Source organism: Pseudonaja textilis, chromosome 1 (assembly GCF_049901715.1).
Source record: "Pseudonaja textilis isolate UNSWEBS1 chromosome 1, rPseTex1.2, whole genome shotgun sequence".
Lineage (NCBI taxonomy): Eukaryota > Metazoa > Chordata > Lepidosauria > Squamata > Elapidae > Pseudonaja > Pseudonaja textilis.
This window is the reverse complement of record NC_141990.1, coordinates 315,690,786-315,710,345: the sequence shown is the minus strand read 5'-3', so window position 1 is coordinate 315,710,345 and position 19,560 is coordinate 315,690,786. Positions and strand designations below refer to the sequence as shown.

Sequence of the window (19,560 nt, the reverse complement as noted above, 5' to 3'; positions counted from 1 at the left end):
TTCCTGAAGTTAATAGGCTCCACCCAGGAGCAATTGGGCTGACTTATTGCCATTTGCTGAAGTGGCATACAACAATTCTGTTCATAGTAGTACTGGGTTCACCCCTTTTAAAGTGGCATCGGGACAAGACTTTGTACCCATACCTGAGCTTCCTCGTGAAAGAACTAACATCCAGTCGCTAGATGAATGGATATCTCAACTCCAGCTTAATTGGCCATTCGCCCGTAAAGCATTAGATGACGCACATCAATTTCATAAGAAGTTTGCGATAAAAAGAGAGCTCCAAAGACGTCCTATTAAGTGGGTCACAAGTTTTCCTGTCCACCAAATACTTACAAACCACTCAAAAGTTGAAGAAACTTGGTCCTAAATATGTAGGTTCTTTCACGATTGAATGGATCACGAATCCTGTAACAGTCCAATTGACACTACCAAAAACTCCTCGATGAATTCATCTGGTTTTCCATGTTAGTTTGTTGAAACCTGAACACACTTCTGGTCTGAGACCAAGACAGACTGATCCTCCTACAGCATTGCTGATTGAAGGTGAACAACATTTTGAAGTCAAAGAAATTTTGGATTCTCGAAAATGGAGGGGTAGCCTCCAATACCTCGTAGCATGGAAACATTTCCCTTCTTCCCAAGCTGAGTGGGTCAATGGGAAGGATGTTAGAGCCCATAAGCTGATCAAAGACTTTCGCACAAAGTATCCTGATAAACCCTAGAAATGTATTTGATTATTAATCAGTCTCTTTTATGTTTTTCTTTCCTCTCTTGCAGGACTAATGTTTTTTTTCTAGGAAGGCCGAATGTCAACCTTCAAGATTTTCTACTACTGCTTTGCATCTTTTGGCTGCCATAAGTAACAGGGGGAGGAGGGGAGATTTGTCTGGGAAGAGAGCTGGAGGTGTTTTTTTTTTTTTTTTTTTTTTTTGGGGGGTGGGTATTTTTTTTTTTTTTTTTTTTTTTTTTTTTTTTTTTTTTTTTTTTTTTTTTTTTTCTTTAAAAAATTTTAATAAAATATGCCAAGGTCAATGGACAGAGGCCTCATCACCAGCTGAAGATGTCCACATTATCATATTCAGAACTTTTAATTGGAAGAATCTTTTGAACTATGGGGGATGGGAACAAGTCCATCACTTTGTATATGTGATCTGCATGCCTAATTTCTCAGATTTGGAATCCTACTGATGCTACCACTTCATTCTTCAGTAGAAGAATTTTTTTCTCTAATTCATGGAGTCTAAGTATTTCTTTCTTGGATTTTGAATGGAGCACCGACTGACACATATTTCCTGTGGATAAGAATTATTTGTTCTTGCCAGACAGACTCCACAGTTACAGGGTTCCTGATTTACTTTCACACATGTGTATGATCTTGTTTTATTTTAGCAGAAAACCCATCATCACTACCAGGCAGTAAGATTTCCAATTCATTTTTAGTAAAATCAAACCCACAACTCTTTTTTATCCAATTTAAATCGTTCTTTCAGTTGTTGATATGTAAAGCAATGCCAAGCATAACTGTCTAATTCAAATTCTTCCCTCAACTTTAATTTAACTTCACCAGAGTTGAAAGATAATATGTTACCGTACGTCCATCTGTCTGGCTTCACTACCAATTCTTTAAAAAAAAAAAAAAAAAAAAAGCTTCTTGAGTGGGTGGGGACATCCAAAGAGGCAACTTTGTATAAAACCTTCTTTTATATTTATTCCAAACTCTTAGTATTCCACTTCTAGCAAAGTGATTATTAAAATCAACCTTAACTATATTCATATCATAAATAAATGTGCCATCCAAACCTTAATTGGTGGCCCTCTAATTCTGGTAGTCTCTTATTCTGGAGGTTCATCCACTCTTTTAACCAGGCCAGACAATATGGCTCAAAATACAATTTCAGGTCTGGTAAACCCACCCACCCACCTTTTCCTTAGCATCTTGTCCTAGTTTGTATGCAATTCTTGGTTTTTTCCTTTGCCATATAAACTTAGAAATATCTGAAATAAAAAACACATCTTTAATAACAAGTTTTCCATACATACAGGGCATTGGACCTTGTTAAGGACACTTTGAAAACATGAAAAAAAAAGACTGATAACAGGAATTGTTATTGTAAGCAGTTGCAGAACTTGATAAGGAATTCTTTTATGGACAAATTCCTCCTTCACGTCATCATTTATTAAAATTTTATCACATTTTAAATATGCCACAAAGATAAATAGAAATGAGGCTAATCCTAGCATTAATTAGAAATTCTTGTTTCTTACTATATTTTCTTTACAATTAAGATGGGGCCTCAGTATTATAACATAGCATTTGGGAAGAAAGATACAAACCAAGAGACCAGCCCCAGAGGCCAAGATGGAGAAGATCTCCACTACCACCATGGACTTCCCTTTGGTGCTCAGGTAGGTAGGGAGGAAGGTGATCCAAACACTGCAAAAGACCAGCATGCTAAAAGTAATAAACTTGGCCTCATTAAAACTATCAGGCAATTTCCTAGCTAGAAATGCCACTGTGAAACTGACAAGAGCCAAAAGTCCTAGGTAAGAGAGGACAGCATAAAACATTACAGCTGAGCCTTGCTTACATTCCAAGATGATCTCTCCAAACAAGGAGTGGAAGTCCAAGTTAAGAAATGGGGGAGAGGTTCCCAGCCAAGTGGCACAAAGAAGGGCTTGGACTAGGGGACAGGCTATGACAATGGAGTTGGTCAGTGGTTTTCCTAAGAGTTTCCTTGTCTTGTTCCCTGGCTTGGTGGCCATGAAGGCCAGAACCACCATGACAGTCTTTGCCAACACAGAGGAAACTGCAAGAGAGAAGAGAATGGCAAAGGCAGATTGTTGGAAGAGACAGGTGAGCTTCCCTGGTTGACCAATGAAGAGGAAGGAGCAGAGGAAGCAGAGCAGAAGGGAGACTAGGAGGATGTAGCTGAGACCTCGGTTGTTGGCTTTGACAATCGGTGTGTCATGATGTTTATAGAAAATCAGCAGGACTGCAGAAGTGATCCCAGATAGAAAAAGAGCAAGAAAAACTAATGTGTATCCCAGGGTGTCTTGGTAAGCAAGGAAGTGGATCTTCTTGGCAATGCATTGGTCCTTGTCCTTGTTGGGAAATTGGTCTTCTGGGCAGGATTCACAATGAACTGCATCTGAAATCAAAATTCTTTGTCTTTTGATATGCATATTTCCTTTCTGCTATTGACTTACCTACAAAGGGATTAAATAAAGAACCCACTGTGCAATTTATGGGGCATCTAAAAGAGCATATCCTTCATTTATGATGATACTGATTAACCAGTGATGAGGATTTGTTCAATTCCAGCTATCCATTCAATGTGCACTTCCATGGGTAATTACTGCCTCTTTTATCTCTCACTTTATATTGGAACCAAGAGAAAAATGACAGATCTGTTATCCAGGAAAGATGCTATTTTAATTCTGTGTATAATATCCCTGCCTTAACCTCTCTGCTTTGTACTTCAAATTTGTTCATTCAGACTTTTTTGATCCTCCTCTATCAAAACAGTAGAGATAGATGGATCTCCTTTTTCTCTGGCAGGTCTATTTCCTCCGAGGTTGATAGAGCTGATGGAAGAAGCATGCACTAAATGATAAAAATTAAACCTTTGGATCACACACCACACTACCTCAGGAAAACATTGGAAGTTGGTTTTCCCAATTGGATGTTAGAGTGGAAATGCATGTTGGGGATTCACAAATTCTGCCCTCAATCTATCCTAATAGCAATTGCTGAGGATTAGGAAAAGTGTCCTCTGTGGTAGGGCACTATGAATGGACATCAATCTCATCACAAATGACAACAAGAACAAAAATAGATTGATTTAATGAATGTCTTCCTTTGATTCTGGAGGATTAAGGTTTAAAGTCTGGTCTACCTGTCTGATTAGAAAAGGTCCCTTCTGGACAAGCGTCACACTGGTAGCAGCAAACTTGCTTGCCCTCAGGAACTCTTCTCCTTTCTCCTGCCTGGCACCTCTTCCTGCCACACCTGGCAAAGGGGATGGTCTGAGAGAGAAATACCAATGAAATTTTTAATTGGTTCCCACATTCCTATTTCTATGCTCAGAATCTCTTCTAAACAAATTGTTCACCACTGTCTATCAAAAACCAGGAACAGCTGCTAGGGGATGCAGGCCAGGGAAACTTCCAATCGACCAACAGATGCTGGAGATTGGAACTGGGGTTTCATCCTGCAAATGAAGGCTTGTGACTGCAAGAACTATGAGGATGCAACTGAGCAGAAATGGCCCATGGAAATCACAGGTTTTTTTTGCTGTAATTGCATCCTGTGTTTCAAACAGAAATTGTTCCCTTTGTGGAATGACACAAATCAGACCTCAAATGTGTTACATGAAAAGCAGCTTTGTCACGAAATGACTGCCATGATTTCTGACTCAATTGAGTTAGAAGGATGTTCTGCATTTCAGGAAGAGAATGAATCTTTCCCAGAATTTACAACATTTCCTTGCAGCTCACCTTTGTGGCCCAGACAATTCCATCAGACTTAATGGTGAAATCCTGGCCTGGGGGAGCCTCAGGATTCACTTGCCCAACTTTCATGGGGACAAAAGATTGATTGGGGAGGAAAAGCCAATTGAGAAGGTCATAACGAGCAGATCTCAGTCCATCTTCTGAGAAGAAGACTTCATCTCCAGCACTGTTGTTGAACTGCACATTGCCCAAATAGGGAAGAATCTGAAATAAACGTGATTTTTAGAAATAGGAGTATTTGGTTAGAGCTACGGTTATGGCTTCTATCAGAACATAGTGAGAATTTGGAGAAGATGAATTTATGTTTGAAAAGCTAGAGGATTCTCTTGGTGGAGAATCGAGGAATCTGGAGTAACACCAAGTATTTACTCTGAAACTACAAAAAAAAAAATCTTTATCATTGGTCCTTTGTATCATGGTTTCTTCAAATAATGCTTTATCAGAATAAGCACATATGAAAAATTTCAGTTCCACATTCCAAAATTAATGATGTGCTTTTCCTCCTGAGATATTTGATTACATGTAGTTTTAAATATTTACTTTATCCCAAGGTCTTGTAACTGATAAATTCACTGTAGCAACGATTAAATGATTTGTATGGCAACAGAGTACAATTCCTTTGATTTTTTCTGAGAATCAAACAGAGCACAATGCAGGAACCATGTTTGATGAAATGGAGTCAAGGAAAAGGAAGTGCTTGCCCTGATTTGTCTCTTCACTGTTCAGAGAAGTTCAATGTTTATCCAGTAATGCAGAAAAGTCTGATGGGTTTGAGACAAACAACCCATTAAGACTATTTTGAGTCCTTCTTTATGTGCTCAGGTGGCTGCATTCACACAAGCTGAGCAGTGCAATAAGCATAAAGCTGAACAAATGGGGGGAAGGGTCACGTAGGATGTTAAACTATAGAAACATAAACCAGGATTAAAATGAATTGTCTTTCTACATGTTGGATTCAGGTTACATGCTGAGGGAAAGGGAGGTTGTTCTGCAAATATGCCAACTAGGAGTTCTTCTGACTTCTTGAAGCTTCTTTCTCAAACATAGACAGATTGTTGTTGTGGTCTCAGTTGACTTCTACTCCCTGTCATGGTTACCTCCTGAAACCCAGGTAAACATTGAAGCCTTTCAGGATTTTATGAAGGTCTTTCTTCTTTTTTCTTATTTTTGTAATAACTTTTATTAATTTTCTCTTAATGACATTTCATAGTGCTTAATAAATGTGTTTTCTGGGTATTTAATTTGCTTAACAATAGAAATTCCATTCTTACTCTGCAACCACTGGTAAAATAAGTTCCATGTCTAATAATATTCTGTCTTATTTCTGTTTAATTTTAAATGTAAGTCTATCCATTCCTGCAGAGTCTAGTATCTTCTTAACTATCTCTTCTTCTTGCGGTCTTTCTTCATCTTTCCAATGTTGTATAAAAATAATCCTCACTGCTGTTAAGACATGTGATACTAAATACATACTTTTCTGATCAATTTTTTCTGGTATCATCCCTAATAAAAGTTCAGCTATAAAATCTGCATGTTTCCCTATTATCTTTTATAGCCATCTGTTTATTTTTGCCCAGATTTTTTTTTTATCACAAGGCCACCACACATGATAAAATAAGCCCATCTTTTGACTACATTTCCAACATTAGCTGCACATATTTTTAAACATTTCAATGAACCTTCACTTCTCTTTCCCCCTCTCTCTAACCTCTTCCAACAAAACATTATTCTTAACTCATATTTTTCTAATAATTGCTTTTAATATGCATTGATATGATAACATGTGGATACTGAATCAGTAACTGAAGAAATGCATATGGGAATCTTCCTCTCTGAGAAACCACAGAAATTACCTGCCATGATTGGATATTTGGGGTCCTCTTTGCAAACCTCATCACGGTTGGTCGGGCTCTGGATCCAAACATTGCATGTAATGCATGTGCCACAGCATAAATGGCATTGTAGATATTGTAACTTTCACCTGTCATTCTGGTTTCAAAAATGTAATTGGGCAGATTCTGCACATTCTCCTTTCCTGTACATTGTTTTTCCCCCTTTGGTGGGATCTCTCCTGATTTATGGATTTTGCAGCCAAAAACCAATCCCCACCATAGAGGGAGAAAGACATCTCCTTGGGGCTTCAAAGGGTCTAAAGACAGAACAAAATGATTGAATTCTGAGACATCCCCGGTGTGGTCTCTGAAATGCAAGACTCCATGGAAAGACTTTACAAATAATAATGTGTGTTTAGATTCCTCTACACTAAGTTTCCAATGGGAGGTTAAGATCCAAACATTCTGAAATGTTGTCTTGCTTGATTTGAAAACAAAATTGCCTGTACACTTAAACTACAATCATAGTCTCCAAAAAGAAGAATCACTTCAGTTTTTGACCAAGTCTTGAAAATGAGAACTAATTTTTTCATTATAATCTCAAAATCATGTGATTTCAACCTGTCAGAGAAAGCCAGGCAGATCTCCTTCTCCTGGAGCATTGGGGTCAGAGTTGAGATGAAACGTTCTCCCCTCTCATCTTCAGGGGCCATAAGCCCAACCCAGTTCCACCGGAAATGCAGGAGCAGCTGGACTAAACCCACATATTGAGAAGATTCTTTAGGATTAATCCGGAAGAAGGAAGGATAAACTCTTCTCTCTCCCTGAGAGAACTCAAAGCCAACACCAAGCTTGAGAAAATGAAATTATTTTTCAAAAACAAAGTAAAAGTTGACATTCACTTTAAGGATCACCCGTTACACATTTTTATTGGTTGAGGTATGTTGGAAGACAAGAGAAAAAAACTAACAATCGGATTCAGAGAATAAATGGCACTAAAATGATGGCCACTTTTTAATAAAGAATTAACTAAGAGTCACATGGTCATGATATGCCTCCCCCAAAAAACCCTTCCAAGAGAGCTCTCTTAACTGTGAGACCTTAAAGATGCTGAAGATGGAATCCATCTGCCTTGAAGATTTGGCATTGAGGCCACCAATGATGGAGAACAGAGTGCCCTTCCAGCCACATTTGTAACCTGGAACCACTTGGCCTTGTGAGGAGAGCATGGAAAGGCTGTTTAAGGAAATAACTATCTCCCTCTGGAAATGGCCATAGATGTGGAAGCCAAGGGTGATGTTGGGGAGTAGAAGAAAATCCTTATTGACCTGGGAGACAGCAAACATCAATGCAAGGATCTGCTGGTAGTTACTGGGGATGAGTCTATAGTGCGAAAAATACAGGGAATATTACAGTTAAGGTTGTTTGCTTGTAGAGTTTGCTTCAGTGTTTGGTTTGGTGCAGCAACATCCAAATTGGGTTTGGGTTTTTTTTAAGGATCTTTCTCAGCTAAACCTGAATGCTGCCATTCTATAATGGAAGAAGAAGGATGGGGAGAGTTGGTACAAGTAACCCTTTTGATGTAATCTAAATATCTTAAGCCTTCTATTGAATCTGTATAACTTGCACACAATATATGACTGCAGCCAGATGCCTGGAACCTTGTCACCTCTTGGAGAGATAGCAAGAGGAGAAGTGACCAGAAAAATTCCAGCTCTGAGAGGAACTTCCTGAAAAACTTTTCTAAGATACGTTCCCAGAAAAGGGGGAGGGGGATTAACATGTTGTTTCTTTGGTTGACTAAATCCACATTCATTTATCTGTTCCTGTATGCCTGGGGGTATCTTAGACTCTGCTTTGGCTAGTATCTGGATTACTCCTTTCAATAAAAAATTCCTTTTGAAGTACCTAGTTTTCAGAAGTTCAGAATTGCGGCTTATTTTAGGAACTTGCTATTTTACTGAGAAAAGGAGAAGATATATATTACACTAAGACAGTGCAGAATACTAGACGAAGTATTTTTGAAAGAGGTCCAGCTGAAACTTACCTATTATCTAAAAGAAGATTTGATGTATTAAATACAGGGACAGTAGAATTTAAACTAGCTCCCAAACGCAAATTCCCACCAATAATATGATCACCAGGGCTATAGTAGCATCCCTGTATTGGGATATAATCCCTGAACACACACATGGTTTGTAGCCTCTTTGCTGTAGTTGGAGCCAGGAGCCAGAAGACCATCAGCATCAACCATAGCATCATTCCTACCTGATCATTCTTGTCAACTTCCCTCCTAGGACAGAAATAAAAGTTTAGGTAGAAACTGATTTGAAGGTTGAAATTTCACTGGAGCTTTAGCAGATCAGACACCACCAATACCACCTGGATGGCTACAGAACAAATTTACAGCAAAGATGCTTCCTCTTACCTGTGTTTGGGCTGTGATTATAAAGGAAACAAAGACATGAGAGTCTCTTCAAACCCAGGAGTGAGTTTTTTGCAAGACAGGCTAAGGTCTCATCTTATACCCCCATCTGGAGAACTCAGACATATTTTTATAGCTTGGAAGTTTTTGTATCTAGAAATCTACAGGGGATACACTCACAATTACTGTACTTCTAATGATTGCAAGGAAAAGCAAGTTTCTGTCCTTGTAGCAATAGCTTCTCATACACCCAATTGGAAAAGAAAATATTCTTGTGTTTCTTGTCATGTCCAGAGCAGATGGAGTCATGCTGAAGTTGTAAATTTGACCTCCACAAACCAATATTTGATGGGCTGTCACAGAGAAAAGTCTGTCAACCTCTTCTCTAAAGCACCTGAAGGCAGGAGGAGAAGTAATGGATTGAACCTTATCAAGGAGTGATCCAACTAGAACTAAGGAGAAATTTCCCAACAGGACAATTGATAGAATAGAATAGAACAGAACAGAACAGAACAGAATAGAATAGAATAGAATAGAATAGAGGAAGGAGAGGAGAGGACAGGAGAGAAGATAGTTTAATTTTTGTCAATTGCTTACAAGATAATAGGTATCAATAAAAAATAGTTTTGAATACATGAGATAGATACTTATAAGAAAAATAAAAAGAAACAATAGGAAAGGGATGGTAGGCATGCTGGTGCACTTAGGCACACCCCCTACAGGCCTCTTAGGAAAGGGGTGAGGTCAATAGTAAACAGTCTAAGGTTAAATTTGGGGGGTTGGGGGGTTGGGGAAGAAACCACAGAGTCACGTAGAGTATTCCAGACAATGACCACTCTGTTGCTGAAGTTGTATTTTGTGCAATTAAGATTGGTGCTATTAACCTTGCATTTGTATTTATTGTTTGCTCTTGTGTTGTTATAGTTGAAGCTGAAGTATTCATTGACAGGTAGGACACTGCAATGTATGATTTTATATACTATACTTAGTTCGGACCGAAGGCAGCGTAGTTCGAGATTTTCTAGGTCTAGAATTTTGAGTCTTGTGGCATAAGGTATTCTACAATGAGTAGAGGAGTGGAGAACTTTTCTTGTGAAATATTTATGGACTTTCTTAACTGTGCCAATATCAGATAGTTAATGTGGGTTCCAGACTGATGAGCTGTATTCGAGTATTGGTCTAGGAAATATTTTGTATGCTCTAGTTATTAGTGTAATATTTCCAGAGAAAAAGCTATGTAAGATTAGGTTAACAACTCTTAATGCCTTTTTGGCTATGTAGTTACAATGGGTTCTAGCACTTAGATCACTAGAGATGAGTATTCCAAGGTCCTTTACAGAGCTTGGATCATCAACAAGGTCTTGACTATTCAGTTTGTATTTTATTTTCTATTTTTTTTTGCCAATATGTAAGACAGAGCATTTATTTGTTGAGATTTGAAGTTGCCATTTGTTTGACCATTCTGATACATAGTCAAGGTCTTTTTGAAGGGTAGCAGTATTCTCTGTGGCATTGAATAGCTTTACAACATCAGCGAAGAGAACACAGTTGCTCTTAATATGATCACAGAGGTCATTTGTGTAGAGTATGAATAGAGTTCGTCGACCTTGGGGGACACCACTATTGACAGGTACAGAATTTGACAGGACACTCCCAATTTTGACCATTTGTTGTCTGTTTGACAGGAATGCTTCTATCCAGTTATTCAGTTGTTCAGAGATACCGTAAGATTTTAGTTTTAGGAGTAGTTTGTCGTGTACCACTGAATCAAAGGCTTTACAGAAGTCTATGTAGATTGTGTCTATTGTTTTGCCCTGATTGAGTTGTGTAATCCATATGTTTTTGCAGTGTAAGAGTTGCAGATTACAGGATAGTTTTTTTCTGAAACCAAATTGTTTATTAGAGAGTAGGTTGTTTGTCTCTAAGTGGAGGATAATGATGGTTAATAATTGATTCCATGACTTTACACGTGATGCAGCATTAGGAGATTGGTCTGTAATTTTCAGCTAGACTGGGGTCTCCCTTTTTGAAGGTGGGGAAGACTGTGGCTTCTGACCATAGGTTAGACAAGGAGCTGGCCCTGAAAGATTTTTCAAAGATTATGCTTAGAGGTTCTGCTATGGCAGTGGATAGCTTTTTAAAGAAGTAGGCACATATTCTGTCCCGTCCAATAGATAGTGATGGTTTTATATTGCATAGTGCTTTTTCAACCTTGTCTTCTATAAAATCGATATGTATTAGATCATTGTAGATGTTTGTGGTTGAACTAGGAAATACTGGGCATGATCCATTGCTTTTTATAAATATTGAGCCAAAGAATGTGTTAAAGATGTTGGCTTTAATGGTGTCATCATTGCAGTCTTTACCATTAGGTCCTTTCAGGGGTGGGATGGACCTTCAGTCTTTTAGTTTGTTGTTTACAAAATTGTAGAAAGCACAGGTGGAATTCATGCATAGAAGGTTTTCCTCTTGTTTAATGTGATAATTGGTGTAGTCATTCTTTATCTGGTGGAATAAATATACTTATATCTATTGTTTTGTAAGTGATTAAATCAAAATAAATAAATAAAAAATAAATAATCGTAGCTTTTTCTCTGGTAATATTTCACCACTGACTAGAGTATACAAGACATTTGCTAGACCAATTATCAAACATTTATTTATTTTATTGATTTGATTTGATTTGTCAATCACTTATAGGATAATGGGTATGGGTGTAGGCATGAGTGGGAATGCAGGAAGTAGGTGCAGGTGAATGGGGACTGTGGGACAGGGACGGTAGGGACGATGGTGTTCTCTTGCACATCCCTTACAGTCCTCTTAGGAATGGGTATTCTTTCCTCCCTTCCTTCCTTCCTTCCTTCCTTCCTTCCTTCCTTCCTTCCTTCCTTCCTTCCTTCCTTCCTCCTGCTCCCTCCCTTCTCAAGGTAAATTGCATCAAACTTGATTGCAGGAAATACAACTTCAGCAACAGAGTGGTAAATGCCTGGAATACTCTACCAGACTTTATGGTTTCTTCCCCAAACCTCAAAAACTTTAGACTGTCTACTGTTGACCTAACTTGTAATAGCTTGTAATGTTTGTCCCCTTCATTCTATAAATGAGTTATTTTGTGGTTTGTAAGGTGCAGAACATTTATGCTCAACACCAGCCAATTTTAATATCGTTTGGAATCTATTATTAATAAACTCAGTCTTGTTATCAGTAACTAAAGTAAATACCCTATGTTTCATTTTTCTTTCTGCAAATCTTAGCCAAATAAAGACATTTTGGAATGTTTCTGTTTTATTTTTTATTAAATAGCAGAAACCGTACCATGAGTAATGATCCATACTAATCAAAATATAGGTTTTTTAGGACCAATTATGTCAGCAAAAATAACCGATCCTGTGTATTCACACTAACTCAGTTTTCTGAGCTTGGTATGGCCTGGGTCCATAACCTGTGTTGAGGTAATTCCCCGTTAGGAGAATGAGTGCACACAGGGAGACGTAGTGAGAGTAATGTTGCATAATACAGGAACAGCACACAGATACACTGAATAGTAAAATGTAGATTTTACTTCCAGTAAACGGTTAAGCAAAATCCAACAAACAGTCCAAATCATAAACGGTTAAAGCAGTCAGTTTTCAGTCCAGGGATAATCCAAATAAAAAAGTCCAGTATCATAAACAATTCACTAAATGGACTCACAGCAATCGAAGAAGGACAACGATCAGCAACAGTCAATAGGAAAAATGCAGGAATCAAAAGCAGCGAACATCAGAACATCTAGCAACAAGCAACTCATAGCAACAATAGAACAGCTAGGAAACCAGATTTCTGACTCCATCTTATGGCCGTTTGAGGAACCACACCCAATTACAATTACTGCATTCCCTTAAAGAGACAGTATTAAATGTCTATCCTAGTTTATATATTTCCAACCCAACTGTTAAGTGACTATCAATTTCTAATAGCCCCGATCCCTTTCATGGGCTGCAGCTGTGAGGACTGTTTAAAAGGATAGACTGTACAAGGGCCAGTGCTGGAAACAAAGCATGACAATATTTCTAGTCTGTCCATTCTTATCTGAGTTTGGCATCCTTCCCAGTGTGTGTATTTTGATATATGTCGATATCTTATCTTATCTTAAGAGCTCTTCAAGCTCTTATCCAGCCTTGTCTCAGTAATTGCTTCAATCTCATAGTATACATGTTGGGTACATACAATACATGTAACCATACAATATATGTAACCATACAATAAAGGTTTGAATTGGATTGATTTGATGTCCACCATCAATGGTAAAAAGTTGCTTCTTAGCTTTTACACTTCCAACATTCCGTTGAAATACCCTTATACATTCTGGATAAGTTATCCGGTGTTAAATACCAGCAATATAACATCTTATTAAAAATTCTTTTAAATTATAGTGTAGTGTAAATTTTAAACCTTTCATCTACATATTACTGGAGCATCAATTATATCCAAAATTCTTTGCCCACTGAATCATACAATGTTTTACATGTTCACTTTCCAAATTCAATTTCAATAACATTTTTATAAATCTTAGTAATATTATATTCATCACTACCATGCAGTAATATTTCCAATTCATTTTTAGCAAAATCAAACCTGAAACTCTTTTTATCTGATTTAAATCATTCTTTCAGTTGTTGATGTGTAAAGCAAAATTAAACATAACCTTCTAATTCAAGTTCTTCCCTCAACTTTCATATAGGTCCACCAGAGTTGAAATATGATAGGTTACCATACATCCATCAGTCTGGTTTTGCCGCCATTTCTTTTCTTTTAAAAAAGCTTCTTGAGGGGGCCATCCAAAGAGGCAACTTCATCTAGAAACTTGTTTTATATTTATTCCAAACTCTGCAATTTGTTGTTAGAGTGGAAATCCAAGTTGGACATTCATAAAGTCTGCCCTACAGCTATCCTGCCAGGAAGTGCTGAGGATCAGGAAAGACTCTGTGACCACGGCAGTTTAGATTGGTAAACTGAAAGGTTTTGCTGGAAGATAGGATTTCATGCCAATCTCATAAAAAAATGACAATAATGAAAAATGTCATCAAATGACTGCCCTAATTTCTGGCTTGATTATTGCTCAAGTTAGAAAGTTGTTCTGCATCTCAGTAAGAGAATGCATCTTTCTTTCTTCTTGTAACATTTCTCTGAAGCCCACCTTTGCAGCCCAGATGATTCCATCATATTTAATGGTGAAATCCTGGCCTGGAGAAGCCTCAGGATTTACTTGCCCAACCTTAATGGGGACAAAAGATTGATTGGAGAAGTCAACCAAGTTGAGAAGATCATAACGAGCAGATCCCAGTCCATCTTCTGAGAAGGTGACTTCATCTCCAGCACTGTTATTGAACTGCAAGTTCCTCAAATAGGTGAGAATCTGAAATAAAAGAGACCTTCAGATGTTGGAGTATTTGGGCTAGAGCCACAAGTGAGATGTCATAGCTTCTACCATCACATAATGGCCATCTTGAGAAGATGGGTTTATATTTGAGCAGATAGTTCCATCTCCTAGTGGTGAACTGAGGAATCAGGTGTATTTAACTCTGAAACTGAAAGTTTCCCCTTTATCACTGGACATGCTTTCCAACTCCAATTTGATCAAAATACCAGAATTTGAATTCCACAATCTAAATTTAATTTTAGGCTTTTCTTCTTGTAATACTTGTAATACTTTCCAATAGTTCCTTTGCCCCAAGATCTTGTTAACTGATAAATGAATGTTTGAAATAAATAAATAATTTCTATCAGAGCCATCGAAAATTCCACTGATTTTCTCTAGCTTGTTGTGAAAGGCTGCAGAATGCAGGGACAATGTTTGATCTACTGGGCCATGTTTAAGGAAGCATCTCAGATGGGGTCTCAGATGAATTGATATGGGAGTTTGCAGGCATTTAATCAGGAAGTGAAACATTCATATGGGGAATTTCCATTCTAAGCATCTGTGGACTGAGTCAAAAGCCTCAGAAATTACCTGCCATGACTGGACATTTGAGGTCCTCTTTCCAAGCCTCATGATGCTCGGTCGAACTCTGGATCCATACATTGCATGCAAAGCATATGCCAGAACATAAACAGCATTGTAGATACTGTAACTTTCTCCTTTCATGCTCCTTTCAAAAATGTAATTGGGCAGATTCTGCACATTTTCCTTTCCTATACATTGGTTTTTCTCCCTTTGGAGGGATCTTTCCTAATTTATGGATCTTGCAGCCAAAGACATATTCCCACCATGGAAGGAGAAAGACGTCTCCTTGAGGGTTCAAGGGGTCTAAAGACAGGAGGAAGTGGCTGAATTTTGAGACATCCCTGGAGTGGTCCCTAAAATGCAAGACCCCATGTAAAAGTTTTATATATGGCAATGTGTATTCAGATTCCTCCACACCAAGTTTCCAATGGGAAGTGAAGATACAAACTTTTCTAAAGGTTAATTTTTTGAATTTTTCAAAAAAATGTACCACCCATATTACAGTGGTAATAACAGTTGAGTCTGCAAACGTGATAAACAATTCTGCCTTAGACCAGGTAAGGACATTGAAAATAAAGTTGTTCTGAGTGATTTCAAAATTATCCAATTCCAGCATTAGAGTGAAGGCCAGGCAGATTTCCTTCTCCTTGAGCATTGGAGTCAGAGTTGACACGAAATGTTCTCCCCTGTCATCTTCAGGGGCCAAAAGCCCAACCCAGTTCCACTGGAAATACAGGAGCAGCTGGACTAAACCCACATACTGAGTATATTCCTTGGGATTAATCTGGAAGAAGGAAGGATAAACACTTCTCTCTCCCTGAGAAAACTCAAAGCCAACACTGAGCTGTAGAAAAAGAGATTCTTTTTTCAAAGACAAAGTAAAAGCTTTCTGTTGACTTTAGTTGTTACCACTGTGTGGTTGATGGCCCTCGCAGTCAGGATTAATCAGGATTAATCTTCTTCCCCTTTTTGCCATTTTTATTGGTTGAGGTACATCGGAAGAAAACAGAAGAAACCAACACCCTAATATAGAGAATAAATGGCACTAAAATGATGGTTACCCTTTAATAAAGAATAAAATAAGAATCACAAGCTCATTAAATCCCCAGCTCCAACAAAAAACTGCTTTTAGGTTCATCTTTGACTTTTCTGTGTGCTTTTGATCTTTTTGCACTCCATACTGTATCCAAGAAAGTTCTCTTACCTGTGGGACCTTAATGATGCTGAAGATGGAGGCCATCTGCCTTGAGGACTTGGCAATGAGACCACCAATGATGGAGAGCAGAGTGTCCTGAATATCACATTTGTAACCTGGAACCACTTGGCCTCGTGAGGTGAGCATGGAGAAGCTGTTTAAGAAAATATATCTCTCCCTCTGGAGATGGCCATAGATGTGGAAGCCAAGGGTGATGTTGGAGAGCATCATCTTCCTGATGAAGATTTTGAGAATTCCAGCCCATTTTAACAGCTTTCTAATTTATTGAGAAAAGCACAAAATGTGTACTACACCGGGACAGTGCAAATACTAAAAGAAGCATTTCTGAAAAAAGCCCCAAATTTTGAAACAAAAAAAAATCTGCATGTTTCCCCTGCAGCTGAAACTTATGTATTATGTAGATGATGAATCAAGGTATTCAGGTCTAGGGCAGGAGACTTTACAGTGGTTCCCAGGGGAAAATTCCCACCAATAATGAGATCACCATGCCTATAATTGCTTTTCCTTAAATGGACATAATCCCTGAACACACAAATGGTTTGGAGCCTCTTTGTTGTAGATGGAGCCAGGAGCAAGAAGAGCAACAGCATCAACAGTAGCATGACTCCAGCCTGGTCATTCTTATCACCTTCCCTCCTAAAACAAAAGCCAAGGTTTATGCATAGACTGAATTTACGGTTGCTGCTGAAACCTCACTGGAACTTTAGCAGATCAGACACCACCTGTGCCACCTGGATGTCCCCAGGGCAAATTTATAGCAACCATGCTTCCTCTTTACCTGTGTTTGGGCCATGACCATAGAGGAAACAAAGGCATATGAGTCTCTTCAAACCCAGGAGGGAGCTTTTTTCAAGACAGACTAAGGTGACACATTCTGTCTGCCAATTGGTGAACTCAGGTGTATTTTTTTTTAAGTAAGGTTTATCCTGGAAGATCTTTGTATCTAGAAATCCACAGGGAATACATGGAGAATGCCTGTTGTTCTGATAATTGCAGGGAAAAGCCACTGTCCTATCTCCTTGGCAACAGCTTCTCTTCATGCAACAGAATGGAAAAAATGTTTGAGTCCCTTCTTCTAATTCACAGAGCAGACGGAGTCAGGGTGGAAGTTGTGTAGTTGACCTGCATGGAAATGACCCCTGCACACAAGATTGATTTTGACTTATGCCCTAGTTTGGTCAGATAACACGAGTGCTTTTTTGGAATGGTAGCACAAGGCAGAAATGGCAGTTGAGGAAGAATCTCAGGATATTTACTGCAATTTTTTTTGTAGGACTTGCAAATTTCTGTTGCTGCAGCTGAAGGGTAGGAATTGTCATCTGGGTGTTTCTTTTGGACTTTTGTGGTGCTGCTCCCCAAATTGCCAGGTCTGAAATTCTTTTCTTGAAGATTCATTCACTCCCATGTCTCTATCTCTTCCTGATGCTTGGAGGGCCGACCTGGCAGTCCCAGTGCTTGGACCCACCTGCACAGCACGGGCTGCAGAGCCCCAGTGGGGTCCATTGGGTTGCAGTTCCTGCAAGAAACCATTGGCTTCCATGCTCTCTCCACCTCCTATGTGTGCACCTCCTATGCGTTCCCATTCATTCCTCTGAGGAAAACTCTGAGCCTCACATTGATGAGGCAGAACTGTAGATCTTGATGGGTGGGAGGATTTAAACATGGCTATTTAAAAAAACAAAGAAATTTTATAAAGGCTCAAGTTTCTATACATACACAAATACATTGTATATGTATAGAAACACTGATATAGAACCCAATCCTTTAAAACAATACCTTAAAAATAAACTAAATAAAATAAAATAAAATAAGGAACAAAATAAGAAAATTCCCTCCTTGAAATAATAAACATACCTTTTTTTACATTTTAACATTTTTTACTATGTTATAAGATAGAACACAAAAGTAAATAGGAAGACACAGTAGAAGGGGGGAAGGGGGGAAGGAAAGTGTGGAGAAATTGGGGAAAAGAATAGAAGAAACTATGACTTTCAACTCCTTCTGTTGCAGTAAAAACAACAACATTAAACATTAAACTACAATTATTTGTTTTCTTATAATAATATAAACTAACCATTTCCAGAAAAACAGCCTAATCGGTAAAACCCAAAATCAACTTTTCATTTTTTTCCACTTTAAGCACAAAGTTCACCAGCGGTCTTCATTTGAAAACCAAGTACTTATATTCTCTGCTTTAACCAAAATGGTCAATTTAGCCATTTCTGCCAACTTCATCAGCTTCTATAGCCACTCATATAATGGGACTCAAAGTGTCCTTCCATTTTTGTGTGTCAACACAAAATAAGATAAAAGTTCCAAATTTTTTCTCCAAGTTTCCAAACCTAAAAGAAAAGTTTCTGGTTTCATTTTTAGTTTTGTTATAAGAATTTTCTGTATTATAATACCTTACTCCAAAATTTCTTTGCTTTATCACATGTCCACCATAATTGGTAAAACATTCCTTCTTTCTTTGACACTTCCAAAATTCATATGAAATACCCTTATACACTCTAGATAATTTATCCGGTGTTAAATACCAGCAATACATTATTTTATAAAAATTTTCTTTTAAATTATAGTTTAGTGTAAATATAAAAGCTTTCAACCACATATATTTCCATTGTTCAAGCATCACATTATATCGAAAATTCCTTGTTCTCTGAATCACACAATGTTTTACATGTTCCCTTTCCAAATTCAATTTCAATTTCCCCAGTTTGGCTCTGAGCCTAGTGCTGAAGCCAATGATGGATGCCAGACACAAGGTGCAGGTTTTGTGATTGATTTTTATTGGATTGCTTTTTATTCAAGGAAAGGGGCTCCTGGTCAAAATGCCAAGAGCCAAGAACAAAGGATAGAGTAACTTTTATACATTTTCCCTATAAGAGAAGGTGGGGCACAGTGAGATAATAAGAAATATCATCTAATAAACATTTTAGTAATAATCCTACAATTTGTTCCATTGGTCTCTAGCTGTTCCTATTCCCAAGTATTAGCTAACGACTCACCTAGGAGTTATCTAATACACATTTGATTTTCTGCAGGCCATCTCTATTCCTAATTATTAGCTGAGGTCTTCCAGTTGTCTAACTCAAGTTACTTTTATCAGCTTTCTAATTAGCCAGGATTGTTACAAGATTTACACATGCATATTTCCTGTGGATGAGAATTATTTGTTCTTGCCAGACAGACTCCACAGTTACAGGGTTCCTGATTTACTTTCACACGTGTGTATGATCTTGCTTTATTTTAGCAGAAAACCCATCATCATTACCAGACAGTAAGATTTCCATTTCATTTTTAGTAAAATCAAACCCACAACTCTTTTTTATCCAATTTAAATCATTCTTTCAGTTGTTGATATGTAAAGCAACGCCAAGCATAACTGTCTAATTCAATTTCTTCCCTCAACATTAATGTAACTTCACCAGAACTGAAAGAAAATATGTTACCGTACATCCATCTGATTGGCTTCACTACCAATTCTTAAAAAAAAAAAAACTTTTTGAGTGGGTGGGGCTATCCAAAGAGGCAACTTTGTATAAAACCTTCTTTTATATTTATTCCAAACTATTAGTATTGCACT

At 37.9% G+C, this 19,560-nt stretch overlaps 2 protein-coding genes across 2 annotated transcripts in view; one reads left to right on the top strand and one right to left on the bottom strand.

Moving 5' to 3' along the window:
- Positions 1–19,560, top strand: part of LOC148128328 (vomeronasal type-2 receptor 26-like) — a 343,174-nt gene that overhangs the window by 175,024 nt on the left and 148,590 nt on the right. The window lies entirely within an intron of this gene.
- Positions 2,248–17,637, bottom strand: LOC148128332 (vomeronasal type-2 receptor 26-like). Its single transcript, XM_087919674.1, has 10 exons — positions 17,414–17,637; positions 15,963–16,230; positions 13,952–14,170; positions 8,776–8,786; positions 7,448–7,730; positions 6,857–7,198; positions 6,369–6,824; positions 4,501–4,719; positions 3,900–4,029; positions 2,248–3,152 (listed from the first exon to the last, which is right to left on the bottom strand). Exons 1-10 carry the CDS (start codon positions 17,635–17,637, stop codon positions 2,248–2,250), a joined length of 3,057 nt encoding a protein of 1,018 aa, XP_087775800.1.

Coding starts and splice junctions, on each gene's coding strand:
- LOC148128332 (XM_087919674.1), bottom strand. CDS start 17,637: ATGTTTAAATCCTCCCACCCATCAAGATCTACAGTTCTGCCTCATCAA. Junction 7,199..7,447: donor CCATCTTCAGCATCTTTAAG/GTCTCACAGTTA, acceptor CATTTTCTCAAG/CTTGGTGTTGGCTTTGAGTT. Junction 3,153..3,899: donor GACCTTTTCTAATCAGACAG/GTAGACCAGACT, acceptor TTTTGATTTCAG/ATGCAGTTCATTGTGAATCC.